Below are 15,476 nucleotides of genomic sequence, written 5' to 3' on the forward strand. Positions count from 1 at the left end.
ATATCAAGTTGGTGGTAGAACTACATAAAGAAAAGGGTTACTTCAAATGACTTTAAAACACACACCTTTCACTACACCTGCTACCGAAATACAGTCTAAGAATAAAAAGAACAAAGAAACCTTAAGCTAGCACTCAGGAGTCATGCCGTTAGGATTAACCTATTGGTACTGCTATTTTGAAACCACTATAGATCCCCTGCAGGACAAAGCAAGGGAAGAATTAGGTTAACAGCCTTAGGGATCAAAATTTTTAATGTAAAGAAAAAAGACACAACAGTAAAAATCAGAGAAGTAAAAGCCCTTTAAGTTATATTGGAATTAGCAATATCTAGTGCCTTTTTGTAAATGTTAAAGTGTATGAGTGTGTGAGTGTGTATGCAAGTGTGTGCGCGGCGTGAGCGTTCTCAAGTTCTGTCCACTGAAAAGGCCTCCCCGGTAGTCAGTTTCCCCGCACCTACACTGTGGCCTCTAAAAACCCTTTTCCCACAAAAAGAACCAGGATGTGGCTACACAAGATATGGGACAGGAAATGTGTAACGTACAAGATGAGCCTGGAGTACACTTTTGTGTGGATACAAGAGCCAATTTTCATCAAAAAGAATTAATGCAATGAATAAAAGGCACACCAACTACATAAAAATCTATGTAGTTTACTCGTCTGCAATGGAAGTTGTAAACTAATACATAAAATAGGAAAGCATCAAAGTTTTACCCTGCCTTTCTTATAAAAACCGTATTTCAGGGGGCACTAAAGTCCTTGTTTAGAAAATAATTTTGGCTAATAAAATTCAGAAATTGTTGTAAATATGGATAAGGCAATAATTATCAGTGGATACTAAAACCATCAGGTTAAATGCTGGTGGGGAACTTCAAAGTGGAGGGCTCAGATCTGAACCCCCAATGCACTCCAGCATCATTACAAATGAGCACACTTTTACGTCTCCTGATGTGATGTACCAAGAAACAGGCAGCAATTCCCACAGAGTATTCTTGTCTTAAAAAACAACAAAACCACGAAACTTTAATCTAGAGCCTAGATCGAACTACCAGTTTACAAAATACCCAGGGAACAGAGACAGAGGAAGGAGTTAAATATCTCAAAAAAGGAATAGGACGTGACTCAGTGAAGATTTACAACTTCTACATTCACATTGCCTGTCAGAGCCAAGAACTGATTTCTTAAGGACAGATGCTTGAGAAAGGCTTTCCAGAGAAATGCTAACATCAGTGCACGGCAAGGATGCACTGGTATTACTGATCACAAACACAGCCATGGCTACACTTCAGTAAAGCCTATCCCGGGCAGAGGACACCTGTGGTAGAATCGACAATGTTACCAAGGTTAACTTACCAACTACTCAGTGTTAGTCAGTCTGAAGAATACTAGTAATTGTACCACAGACTGGTGACTCTAATGACCAACAAACTAAGCCTGTGTCAACTGAAGACAAGACAAATCCCCATAATCTGCACATTTGTACTGAAGAGTAAACAACAGGGAACTCTAACAACTTCCAGAGCTGGAAGATAAAAACAAAAGACAGCATCTCGTGGTATGTTAGAAAATTTATGGGGGAAGGGTAGAGCTCAGAGGCAGAGCACATGCTTAGCATGCACAGGGTCCTGGGTTCAATCCCCAGTACCTCCAATAAAAAATTTAAAAAATAAATAAACTTAATTACCTCCCCCTACCAAAAAAAAAAAAATTAAAAAGAAAACTTATGACAATGAAGCTTGACCTACTAATAAAAAAAGAAGCCACCAGCATAAGCTAAGGAGCTCGCATACTCGGTACAGAGTGCTCTAAGTCAGCCTCTGGCTCACGTTCCCACTAAAAGCAACAGGTAACATCACAACCAGTTCTCCGAAGTCTCCCACTATGGTCTTCTTTCACTCACCGTCATCAATCCCATGAAAGAAAAATTAAAGGTTGAAACTACTATTATTTCTCCAGAACAAGCTAACTTTCAATCTTATTCATAACTTCGAAGCTTTTCCTTCAATTTCCCTGATTTTTAATAGTAACTTTCATTCCAGTTCCTAAAACCTAAAAATACACCCTTCAAGTACACAGCTTTCATGCAAAAGATTCTCTGGGACGGTTTCCTCCACGCTCTTGTTTCTGAATGCTCAATTTCTCAAAAAGACATCGCTTTCAGGTTGAAACCTACCCTGTGTTTTTTCAGCTGGTTCTGAAGATCAAAGGCATGACTAGGTTTAAAATCAGGGGAAACAAATATTAAAAGCTGCCACCCTCAAGGCCTGATAATTGACTTTTCAATTGTTTACTGAACACAGTGACCTATCCTTGCTTTCTCTAATGCTTTTGTCTCTAAGTCTTAAAACAAACGAACAAACAAAAACACTCTCCACAAAGACTTACCATATCCCTATCAGTGAGATCACTCTGAGCACACACCCAATATACGCATTTGTTTAGAAATAATATACGTCCATTATGTACACTAAAAATGTAACAAATGTGATTAAGATGAAGTAAATATTTTAAATTACATTAATTTTGTGTTTTCACTAACAATTATTAATATTAAAGAGAGAGCAGCAGATACGCTTTTTTGTAAACTGAGAGTAATAGATTTTATTACAGTGATTTGATAGTCTATCGATAGAGTTCAGTTATTTGGATATATAGTTTTACTGGCTATCAAAGTTGAAAAAGGCATTTTCACAAAGATACATACACAGGTCCAAGTGTTAGAGTCTCTCCTTGACAACCTTCATTTTCTAAATTATGGTATTAAATATTCAATCCTATCTTCCAAATTTATTTGAATTCATTTAAGTAATTATCTGCCTTTATAGCAGCAAAAACCATAGCAACTAAGCACAAAGATCTGAAACCAAATCATCTAGGTTCAAGTCTGGTCCTGCTACCTGAACCTGAAAATTACCAAGAAATTACCAAGCTGCTCTGTTCATCAGTTTCCTCATCTGCTAATGGGACTCATAATAGCACCTGCCTCTAAAGTCATGTGAAGCATTAAATGAATAATCTGCAGGAAGAACCTAGCATGGTTCAGAGCACCTCATCGCTACACAGCTATTTCTGAAACAACCTTTTTGAGCCATACACCCCTTTTGAAGAATCAGATTAGCTGAAATTAGATCACACAATCTGTAAATCCACATTTAAGTTACAATAAATTGCAACAGCAGACAGGCGTAGGGGTGACACCGTCATGCTGACACGTGGAAGCTGAGTCAACAGGACCACGCACACGGGGACAGGTGTGGGTGCCAGCGCCATCCACTTATTAATAATCAGTAAGCTCAATCTATCTTTCATCCTTAGGTAAAAACAAACATTAGGAATGCTAGCATTTTCTTCCCCAATGAATTATCTTACATATTTCATCAGGAGACCTCTGGTTTTAACCACCATTATGTCAACAGTATTACCTTTAAAAAAATATTTTAAAACGTTTAAATGCTCCACTGTCCCCCATGCTGGCTGGTGACAGTGCCCGCCCTGAGAACATCCCCTTCTAAGGGAAGGCCCTCTTACCTGGCCACAGCAGCTGTCTGGGCGGCCTTGTTTCACATAACTCTGTACCCCACATGCCCTGCCCACCACCCCCACTGCAGCCAAATGGACCTAATTCTAGTGGACACCCGCTCCTCACCCCTACCCTCACCCCACCGTCCCCTGCTTCCTGACAGGAGCTGACTTCTCTACGCAAATTCTGCGAGGCTGACAGTCGCAGGCCCTCTGCAGACCCTGCAACAGGGCTGGGCACTTCATCCAACCTGGACAGAGGCCCTGGGCCAGAGTTCTTCTGTCAGATGTGATACGGATCTCTGGTAACTTCAGCCTCGCGTAGTCCGTGGCCGTCAGGTAGAGAGAAACTAAAGAAAAATGAAATCCATGCAAAAGAAAATGGAGGCAAGAGACATTTCCCGACACATGGAAAAAAGTTTCATGTTTATTTCTCTCTCCTCGTAACAGCCCCCGTTCCCTGGTCCGGAGTGCCAGCTAATGACCACTGGCAATTCAGGTTAAAAAGCCATCTATAAGAATGGTCTAGCCTCACAGAAAGACGTACTGAGCCCAACTCAACTTGTGTTTGGGGTCCCGTGGTGGTAGAAAGTCACCGCGGAACTGCGTGATACACACAGGCTGTGCGGTGGGGAGGGAGGCAGCACTGCTGGTCCGCGCCACCCTCCCCTGCCCACTTTGTGGAGGGAAGTGCTCACCACTACAAGAGACAAGGGAAAGGGCGATCTGGCTTATCAGATGAAAACAATATGTTTTCAAAGAATTCAGCTGCCTATATAAACAGCTGACATGAAACTGGGGTATACTGCAGCAAGAGAAAGCTTCTGAAGGCTCCTCTGCCCCAAGTTGGTCTCTGCACCCACACACCACACCAGTGTTTCTCCTCTCCAACTTCCAGTTACATCCAATTACACCACGGTATCCAGCAGAGCTAACCCCACAGGAAACCCCCACCTACGGATTACGCAAATTACGGTGCAAGACATCAGAGTCATCACTGAGTAAACCGCCATAAAGCTGTCATTTGTGAAAATATTCTTCCAAGATAAAAATATCTACAACTGAAAATCATGGAAAATAGTTGTTAATAAAAAAAAAGTGAAGAGTAACCACTCTGCTGAATTTTCTGCTAGGTTAATTAAACTGTAGTTATTTCTCTTCTCTCCATTAAAAGAAAAAAAGTCTAAATTTCTAACTGCCCAAAATACACGTACTATTTCCTAAAAGCAAGTGCTACACTCGCTGGTCGCAAAAAGGGATCCAATCAGGCAGATCCAACAGGAACTCCGTTCAGCATTACCTTTTTGTAAGAGCAATTAAAGTGAACGTGGAAATGCACCCTTAGCTAAGAACAGACTGATGAGAAGGAAGCAGGCATGCGCCTGATTTTAACAAAATCCCGTTGTTAGGAAAGCTGGACCACCAAGCTCCTTAAAGCAGCTACACCCCACGCTGTCGACAGCACCACTTGGCAGGCAGGCTAGGACGGGAGGAAGGAGCTGAAACGTCCACCTCGGAATCAACTAAGCTACCCCTCCCCGACCCCTCAAAGCTCCAACCTTGATTTTTAGGGGACTCTTATAAACAGTGTGGTAACTCTACAAACAAAAAAGGGGGGAAAGAAAGGAGAGAGACTAGTGATGATAATTCAAGGATTGAAAAACAGGGTTTATGGAAAATGGCTAAAAGTACAGAACACAGCTGTGCTGTAGCCTGAGAGCACACAGCACAGGACAAGCTCATCCCTACGCCAGTTCTGCTCCGTATGAAACGCCAGGAAAAGAACAGATCAGGCAAAAACTCAAACGGCCAAAGAAGACAACCACAGACTAGAGACACCCAAGAACTGCCAGGGAGCGAAGGCAGATGGAAGACAAGTGGCCCAAGCGCCTCTACGAGACACGTAGGAAAGGACAGACTCACCACCAAAGGTCAGGGCCTTTTTTTTTTGGGGGGGGGGGGACATCTGAAAACACAAGTCTGGTTATACCTTTAAAAAGACCATTCCTTCAACTGCACGCTTAGTCTCCACAGAAGATGGACAGGAGACTGGGAGTGAGAACCCTTGAGGATAGCAGTGAGGCACCCACAGGAAACAGCACCCCACACAGACACTGGAGGGAGGAGCCCCCCCAGCAGAAAATAAACAGCCCCAGAGAAACGGCTCTGGCTGCTGAAGTGGGGAGGGGACGTGCGAGGAGGGGCACTGGGCAGGGGTCACCCTTTTATACCTTCACTGTCGGAGACGAGTAACATTTGAGGAAAGCTTCCAATACCAAAGATTGTAAAGTTCAAAACAGGGAAATAATAAACCCAAAGGTCTCAGAAATAATCCAGTAAGCATAAGAAAACCTCAGCCACAACAAAAACTATAAATAGTATCCTGAGAAAAATAACAGAAAACGCTGCCTCCATGGAACAAGATAAAAAAATAAAAGTACCATTCTAAGAAAGAAAAGGCGCAATGAGCTGGATAAAAAAGCTGAAGATACAGCCTAAGATGCAGAATAAGGCAGATGATCAAAAGTGGGAGAAAAAATAAGAAAAATAACGAGGAAGTCTAAGTGTTTCAATATGCAACTAACTATAACAAAAAGAACAGGGAAACTACACTGACAGGAAGGAAATTATCCAAATAATAGTATCAGAAAAGTTCTAGAACTGAGGAAAATTAGTCACCGATCTGAACGGGTCCCTAAATGCCCAGCAGAACAACATGGGGAGACCTAGGCACGTGATGAAATTTCAGAGCTTTGTGCATAGAGAGGCCTCTCAAAATTTTAAACGGGAAAACAGCCACGTATAGAAGAGAGCAAGAATCAGAATGGCATCAGCCTTCTCCCGTCAACAGTCACGCCTTGGAAATTCTGGACGAGCTCTATAACCTAGGGTGAGTCTCGAGCCCCAGTAGTGACCAAACGGTCTTAAATATGCAAGACCTCAAAGATTATCTCCCATGCACGAGTCCTCAACAAACTACAGAATGCATTCCCAAACAAGGAGAAAACCGAGAAGGAAAATGGGATGCAGAAGAGGAGACAGGTGGAGGCACTGTGCACTGCGATGTGTAGGTGATGGAGAGAGAGGGCGGGGCACGGGCTGCACTGGGGGGCGGCGGGCGGGGCAAGAGAACCTGACACCCAACGGCACAACTCAGTGGAAACTGATACCGAGGTGGTCTTTTTTGGCTTTTTTTAGTTTTGTTGAAGACTTTGGGAAGAATAAGTGAAAATTAAGGACATGAAAAATAAAGCAATGATTAATTCCATGTTGGAAGAACTGGGAAAGCAGGGCAGGGATGATGGTGGCAGAGAGCTAAGTTTCCTATCTACCAAAATAGGAAGGTGGTGGGGTTTTTGTTTTAATAGCAGCATAAGCACTTTATTTAGACTGTACAGGTAAATTCCAGAAAAATTAGCCAGAGGATTAATGAGTGGCCTCCTCCAGGGAGGGGAGGCGGGGGGAGGGAGCTGCTGATTCCGTGGTACTGGCTTCAGCCCAGCATACACAGAGAAGGGTCCCAGAGCAAGGCGAGGCATACAAGTGTCACTGTAACTGCCCTGCTCAAATCGTACAAGAAATCTGTCTGCACATCAGAGTTGCGTGCTAGTACTCAGTGACACACCCGTCTGTTCAGTGTAACTCACTTTCTTACCTGTATCATCAGCAGCATATATACTTCAAAACTCTCACCAAGGGTCCACCGAACAGTGCAGTCCAACAGCAGAAACTAGCATGACAATTATGTAACACAGATCTGCGGTGTTTTCTGATAACTCAGAAAAGAGTTAAACATTCTAAAGAAAGTCCTTCCAAGTTTTAATAACGTGTAATTACATAAATTACCCGAAGAAGGACAGGGTGAGGTTTTTTTCTTACATTTTACACTTTTATGTCTGTACTACCGGGACACTGCCAGAGGTAAACTGACAAACACTCTACGACAAGTGGAGGCATTTACAAATCTATCCACACCAGGACATCTGGACCACTGATATTTAGACACGTAAGTAACTCTCAAGAGAATCAAGAGCTCATTTGATCTAGGCCTTATGAAATTCTAGTTATGAGAAAATTTTGACACAAAATAGGGGAAATGAGGCTGACAAGTTAGAAACTGTTCCAAGGCTCTTAAGACTTCAGGCAACTTTGTTTCCCATCATTAGAGATAATCTTGAAATTCCGAGTCGAGTTTCTTGGCATTAAGTCTACTGATACAAATGAACAATTTTCCTTTAATAAATGATGGCCTGCATTCATCATTCTTCAAACTACTTGTCAGCATAATTTTGAGGGCTAAGTATCAATGGATACTCACATTGACTAATCCAAAATAGTGCTCGTTGACTGGAAACTGCTCTGGACCAATCTCTTTCTCTAATGCCGAGGCATTGGCGCCCTACAAAGTGAAAAACAGACATCTCAGTTTTTATAGTATTTTCACAACATTGTCACACTTGTATGTACATTACAGAGAAATCCTTAAAATAGTCATCTTGTTCCCTGTAATTACCTAACATTACTGAAAGAAAATAAAGGATGATAGTGAAGAATGGGGGCTTTTGATGATATGATGAAACACTGGTTTGCAGGAACTTTCTCATGGGACCAAAGCCTGGATCAAGGAACTACACTCATACCTTTTCCTTTTCCTAACTAATGGAGGAAAGCCCCTGTTGTGTCCCGTAGTCTAACAGAGCGTAATCTCGGGGAGATGAAACTCTGTGAGATTAAATATGCATCTATTCAGTGACCCAACAATTCTCCAGACATATATACCTGAAAAACCCCCACACAGAATTAAAGGTGACGAGAGCGCTTGCTGAAGCACCACAATGACTGCATGCTGACCGCAGTCCACGTAGTCTGTGAACGGCAGCGGGCTACGTGGCAGGCAGAACCAGTGAGCTAGGTTCACACACAAAAACATGGACAGCTCTCAAAAACATAATATTGAATAAAGAAAAGAAAAAAACGGGATCACCACATACACACAAAACAGCAAATATTACTTATCTGCAAAGTACACGTGAAAACACACGTGAGTAGGGGCTGGAAAAGGGCTGGGCAGACAATCGGGGGTGAAGGATCAGAAGGAAAAAATAAAATGAAACCCGACAGAAGAAGGGCCTGGCTCTGACAATAACTGTGTGGCGTGGTCTCAGGAGTACCATCAACTCAGTTCTGTGCATCTGGGGTCCCGGAAGGAAAGGGCGGGGGCACGAAGGCCCGGGCGCTGGTACAAACTAGTAAACGGACTCGAGATGTAGCTCCACAGGGAAGTAAAAGCAATTCTGAAAACACGAGAACTCTGCATAAGTTTACTTGGAAGTTCCCAAGAAAACGTACTCCCAGCAGAGATAACTGCTATTACCCACAGAATAGCTGCAGACAAGACGACACACACCACGCCCCGGGGAGGGCACGGCCAGGGTCATGGCCCCCGGGGTCCAGGAGCCACCCAGCTGCTTCCAAACCTGGGAGGCTCAGACCTCGGCCAGAAAGCCCCTCCTCACCTTCCTGCCAGGCCAGGCCTGCAAATAAGCACTGATGAAAGGGAGGCGTGGGGTGGCGGTCAAGCTCCAGTAGAACAAGACGCTTCCTCTGACACCCTCCAGCCGCCCAGCACTTGCACATGTATGTGACACTGCCTTTATTTTTGTAATTTAGTAGTTACAGTTAGGCCTTCTATAAAGCCTTGATGCAATCACTGGTTTACAGATACTATTTATTTCTAAAGCTGGCTATCCATGAACTGTTTCCTAAACAACATCAAATTCAATCATCACAACAGCTTCAACATCCACTGAATGGAACCACCCTGGTGGGAGCGCTACAAGCCCACCTCCATCCCTGCCAGCTCAAGTCTCTTCTCACAAACTTCCTCACATATGCTGAAAACTATCACTAAGCCAGATGCAAGAATTCAGACTGATATCAGCATATTCAAGTGAGTCTAACTCTGTCCCCACAAAACAAGATGAAAATGTTTACCATCCAAAGCACAACCCTGTACATCTATCTACTTGGAACAATAAAAAAAACCAGGACAGACACTTGCAGAAAGCATTTCTGGTCCTTAGGATGAACCAGGAACAGAATGCCACGTGAACACCCTCCAGTGTGACACCAATCGCACGGCACACACCGTGTGCTCCAGTCACCCCAAATGTCCACCTGTCCCCCTACCCGCTCCCAGGCACTGCTCAGAGAGCCCTTCCCCTCCTCAGAGCGGGTCTGGCTCAGGGTCCTAACTGTGAAAGGGAAATGTCACCAACACTGAGCCTGATCCTGGCCGTGCCACTAACCAGCTGTAATAACCTGAGACAAAGGCTTCTCCCTCGGGGCTCTGGCTAGCCACACACAAGATCTCGGTACCTACGGTACCTCCCAACCCCACAAATCCAGCAATATGTGAATCTACTGGCTCTTCCAACCTGATTCAAACAGTAAGGTAAGATGCCGCACAGTCTATGAAAGATCAGGCAGTAACAAAGTTCCAACTGCAAGTTAGTGCAGTGTTACATCCTTGGAAACACAGGGCTTTGCAGGCCACGGACTAAGTGCCTCTCGAAACCTCCCCAGCACAATTCTTAGGAAGCTGAGGAATGCAACACTTCTTTTTCATGCCAAAAACAATCACCCAAGTGAAAGAAAAGAAAGTTGAGGTGATAAGGGCACCTTTTATTTATCGATAAGGGGATCTGCTGTCTTGAAGAGACCATCTGCGAACAGGAAAAAAGGAAACCACTTGGGAGATTAAATCACATCCACACAGTCAGCCACGGAAAACGCACCCGCCTGCCCCACACGCTGCCCCCCACACGAGAAAGGAACAGTTGCACAAAAGCAAACTGACACCCAGGAACGTCTTCAGGACAGTAAATTACGGAAACCTCCACAAACTAATCACGGTAAAAATGGTATCTGGGAAGATGTATCATTTTGAGAAGCTAATTATGTTCAGTATCTACCGTTTAAGAAAACAGAGAACTTAATACATTTTAGCAAGAAATTAAAAAATGATGAAAATGTAAAAAGATGAACATTGTCACCTAGAAAATGTACTTATCAAGAATACAGCTGCCCCTCGGTATCTGCGGGGAACTGGTTCCAGGGCCTCCAGAGATAGGAAAATCCAAGGATGCTCAAGTGCCTTATACAAAATGGAGCAGTACCAGCACATAACCTACGCACGTCCGCACGGACACTTCACATCATCTCTAAATTACTTATAATACTAATGCAATGTCAACGCTATGTACATAGTTGCTAGCAGGCAGCAAATTCAAGTTTTGCTTTTTGGAACTCTCTGGATTTTTCCCCCAAATATTTTCAATCCTCAGATGTGGAACCCACAGATATGGAGGGCTGGCACTTCCTTCTTTATACTATATAGTTATAGATCTTTATACCAGATAATTTGTACTTAATACAAATATGAGAAAATACATTTTTCCCACTTCTGTGTTTCCAGTCATATCTTAGAATCTAGCATTTATCATTCCAAGTTTAGTAACGCAAAGGGTCAGGTCAGGTCAGTGCCTGAAGGATAACTGCCAAAACAGGCAGGAAAGGCTTCCTGAAGATCAAAGCAGCAAGTGATCTTAGTAAATTAAGAAAGTTCTGGAGGCACAGGAAGAGCCGATGTGAGGATGTGGATACAACGAGGAGGAAGTGGACATGAGCCGTGAAGAGACGAATCCAAGGAAAGGAGTGAGAAAGCAGCTCGTATCACGGAGAAGAGGAGGCTGAGCGCCCACGCGCTCCCCTGGAGGACGGCACAGCCCTGAAACCCTACCAGAGACAACCAACATCTTTATGAAAAAAACAAACTATTTGCATACCCTCAGTTTCAGGCATCACAAAAAAAGTCTCAAAGCAGTCCTTCAGAAAAGGTGCAATTCAGCAGGTACCTGAGCACCTCCTGCCCAGCCCTGTGCGAGAAATTGCAGACCGTGTCGCACCTGCTCGTGGGTGGAGGGGTCAGTTCAGTGGGTCACAGCTACCGCTTTCTTTTCCAGTAAAACAGAACAGATCACAGTGCATCTCCCTACTAGGAGTAAACAACGGTTTGTGAAACTTTTGTACCAACATTTAAGTACACACACGTAGGCCTAGCTGTAAAACCTATTTCTCAATGTGGGTTGAAATTTTTAAAAATTTTGATATACATTAAAAAAAGGTTTTAAAAAGAAAAAAATCTGCGAAGTCCTAAACCAACTGGGGAGTACACAGTGAAAAAACACTTCTTTTCATGATGACACAGAGGTAGAAAACTATTAAAAAGTCAATGTACAGTTAGTTATACAGGAGAGAACACGGGCTGCGCTGCACCACAGTGCGTCCTCAGGATGTCAGAGAACCGGGGGAAGGCTTCAGCACCAGATGGACTCAAAGAGCCAAGCCTTGATTTTCCTTCATGGCTATCTCCATCACTGCTTCTCGTGCTGGTGAAATTAGAGCCCTGAGGCGCAGACTTGCCCACCCTCCCCCACCCCCGGCAGGCCAACTGTGCCCAGAGCCCGAGTTCCCGGCTGGTTCCAACCCCAGTGTCACTGCGCACCTTCCTCTCTGGCAAGGAGAGAGAGAGACCAAATTTGTGGCACCTGCTGAAAAATCTAACATGCTACAATTCTAAAAGAGTTAGAGGCAATACAGAGTCACATTTGAGGTTTGAACTGAGGGGAAGATATTTCACCCCTCTGAGCTCTGATCTCCTAATCTGCAAAACAGGACAACCCCTCCCTCCCCCGCCCCCGGGGCCTGTTTCCGAAGGATGCAGAGAAGATGTCAGAGGAGCGCTGCACAGAGGGGACTGAACAGCAGTTCCTTTGCCCCTCCTCACCTCACCTTCAGGTGAAACTCCTAAAGGAACTGAGGAGGTATCTGGGGGTTCCACATGGATGTGTAGTCACTCTGAGGATCTCAGGCCCTCGACAGCGGCCTCCCCTGGTCTTAAGTCAACCACTGGAGTTCACACGTGCTTCACAGAAAGGACTGGCCTGAACCTAACACTGCAGGCGCCACCGCCTGAGCACAGGGGCTGCGAACGCTTGCTGAGAATCAAAGGCCAACACAATGCATGGTGCCAACACCACAGCACGCAGCGGGGCAGTCTCCAGCACCAACGCGCACAGCAGACTGAACCGCCATCTCTGTTGAAATGAGATCCAGACAACCCCTTACGGAGCTCTGATCACCATGTTCCTGGGGCCCCGCCTCTGGTGTCAGGTCTTCTCAAAGCCACCAGCACCAGCTCCTCAGGAGAAACCACACCCACTTACTTTCCAGCAGTGCGTGTGCACCCGCCCCCCCCCCCTCAAATCTTCAACTCACGAAGGAAGACTTCTGGCAAGTTTCTGAAGTTTTCAAGAACAGAATTCTTCCCAGAATAAATTAAAGTAGCTGACTTTCTCCTTCAGATGCCACCTGGGGAGCATATATGTGACATACCGCATATGTACAAGTCCCCCCGCCCCGAGCAACTCAGGAAAACGAGCTTCTGCGACTCGTCACTGGCCAAAGACTGAAAATCTATACTCAGGAGACAGCACTCACGTAATCCTTTCCACCTGATGGTAAGACATACACAAACATGCCGTGTAAGAAACAAGCTGAGCAGCCAGTTCCGCATCTGCATCACTGTTAGACATCAACCACCAAACCCAAAACAGGCATCTAATTCTCACCTCCCAAAATGCAAATGTCCACTCTATCAGACGTGTTAAAAGCTATGATCTTCAAATTACTGACCTAATATCTCCAATGAAAAGTTTGGTTATGTAATTCATGGCTAAATACGTACTTATAGAGACTATTTATACGGGACTGAGAAAGTGCTGGCCCTGACGGGGAGCCCGGCACAGAGCAGAAGCTCCAGGGTCAGCCCCTCCACCAAACCAGTCACTGAAAAGTCCATTAGCACCGACGACTCCAGAGCACTTACAAGCGGGGCTGTAAGACTCTTCCAAACAATTAAGTGGCAGGGAGCACTATCTAAGTCATTTTGTGAAACCAGCATTACCCTGACACTGAAGCCAGACCAAGACACTCTAAGAAAACTACAGATCAATATTCCTTATGAATATAGATGCAAAAACCACAATAAAACACTAGCAAACCAAATTCAGCAACATGTTAAGAGGATTATTGACCCTGACCCAGTGGGATAAATACCCAGAATAAAGAACGTCTACAACTCCAGAACAAAAAGACAATCCAATTAAAAAACAGGCAAATGACCTGAACTGTCATTTCTCCAAAGAAGATATACAAATGGCAAATAAGCACATTTAAAGATGCTCAGTATTACTACTCACTAGGGAAATGCAAATCAAAATCACGAGGTATCACCCCACACCCATCTGGAAGGCTAGGACCAAGAAAAAAAGAAAAGTAACAAGTGTCGGTGAGGATGTGAAGAAATCTGGTGGCTCCGCAAAAACTTCTAGATGGAATTACCATACAGTTCAACCATTTCGATCCTAGGTTTACATCCACAAGATCTGAAAACAGGAAGTCAGACACCTGTATGCCAAGGTTCACGGCAGCCGTACTTGTGACAGCCAAGAGGTGGAAACAACTCCAAACGTCCATCAGGAGAGGAATGGATAAACAGAATGTGGAATAACAACAGGATGTTATTCAGCTGTAAGAAGAAACGAAGTGCCGACACACGTTACAGCACAGGTGAACTCTGAACACACTGCTCAGTGAAACACACCAAACACAAGGGGACAAATAACACATGATTCCACTTACATGAGACATCTGCAGCAGGCAAATTCATGCAAGACTGAAAGCAGATCAGAGGAAGGCACAGTCTGCAGACAAGGAGGAAGGGGGAGTTACTGCTGAACAGCTACGTTGCTGGTTGGGGTGATGAAAGGTTTTGGAATTGGACAGTGATGACGGCTGCACACCATGGGAATGTAACTGATGTCACTAAAATGTACACTAAAAAATTAGTTAAAATGGCAAATTTAAGTCATATATTTTACCACAGTTTTTTTAAAAAAAGAAAAAGACCACATGATCAAGGGTCAAGAAGGTTACATTGAGGCCCCAAGATAAGAATTAATAAATATGCTTACTTCCCCCCACCATCATCTTCCTAGAGAGCAAGTCAGTTGTTGAAATCCCTAATTTCTTGGGTGAAAAACAACTGCAGGGATCAGATACGGCCAGGAGCTGCTTATTCAGTATCACGAGCCCCCAAAGATAAGTGAACCCTTGAAGCAAACAACACTTACATTCCATTCTTTGATTCAGTGAGCTACAACAGCGCAAAACACGGACACCAGAACAATTCCAGGAGGCCCTGTGTCGGGGCAAAGATCCCCTCCGCGGCTCAGGAGTGAGTGCTGTCCAGCTGCTGAAACAGCAAGAGGCGAATGACGCCCCATGTCCACGTGCGTGCGGATCTTCTTAAAGAAACTGCAGTGAGAGTCATCTTTTAAAATGAACACAGACTTACCTACTTTAAACACAGCTGGAATACACCCTTCAGAACGCCAGAAGAAATCAATGTGGGATCCTGAGTTTGGTCACACTATAAAGGAGGACGGCAGGAAGGGGTAGGAGAGGCACTCGCGAGGTCGTGGGACAAGGCTGGGCTGCAGGACCCGCCCAGGGGTGGCGGGGCAAGCCGGGGCCGGTCACTCTGACCAGCCTCGGATCCCTTGCCATCCGATGCAGGAGAACACCTACCCCACCCAGCTCACAGGTGTGGAAATAAACAGCGAGGCTGAAACTTCTCCAGAGCATCAAAGCACTTGGCAGAGGTGTCACCAGAAACATCATTCACTAAAATTTTCCTAAGTGGTCATTTCACCAAGCTAAGTGACAGACGGAAAATTCCAATAGAAAAGAGTGAAGTATGTTAAGTGTGCTTTGTTTTGAAAGCTACTCTGTAGGTGGAAGGAAAATACACAGATCTTTATTCAAAAGTCTGAAG

At 44.5% G+C, this 15,476-nt stretch overlaps 1 protein-coding gene across 2 annotated transcripts in view; it reads right to left on the bottom strand.

Moving 5' to 3' along the window:
- The window catches only part of USP12 (ubiquitin specific peptidase 12), a 68,614-nt gene that overhangs the window by 25,509 nt on the left and 27,629 nt on the right, over positions 1 to 15,476 (bottom strand). Inside the window, exons 1-2 of one of the 2 annotated variants that reach the window (XM_045514168.2) lie at positions 14,282 to 14,305; positions 7,836 to 7,916 (exon numbers count right to left, since the gene is read on the bottom strand). In XM_045514168.2, the coding sequence (XP_045370124.1) occupies positions 7,836 to 7,916; positions 14,282 to 14,290 (90 nt within the window). In that variant the 5' untranslated portion in view covers positions 14,291 to 14,305. Of the gene's footprint in view, positions 1 to 7,835; positions 7,917 to 14,281; positions 14,306 to 15,476 lie in introns of those variants that run through there. The other variant, XM_074377956.1, reaches the window with a different exon arrangement.

This window comes from Camelus bactrianus, chromosome 14 (assembly GCF_048773025.1).
Source record: "Camelus bactrianus isolate YW-2024 breed Bactrian camel chromosome 14, ASM4877302v1, whole genome shotgun sequence".
Classification (NCBI taxonomy): domain Eukaryota; kingdom Metazoa; phylum Chordata; class Mammalia; order Artiodactyla; family Camelidae; genus Camelus; species Camelus bactrianus.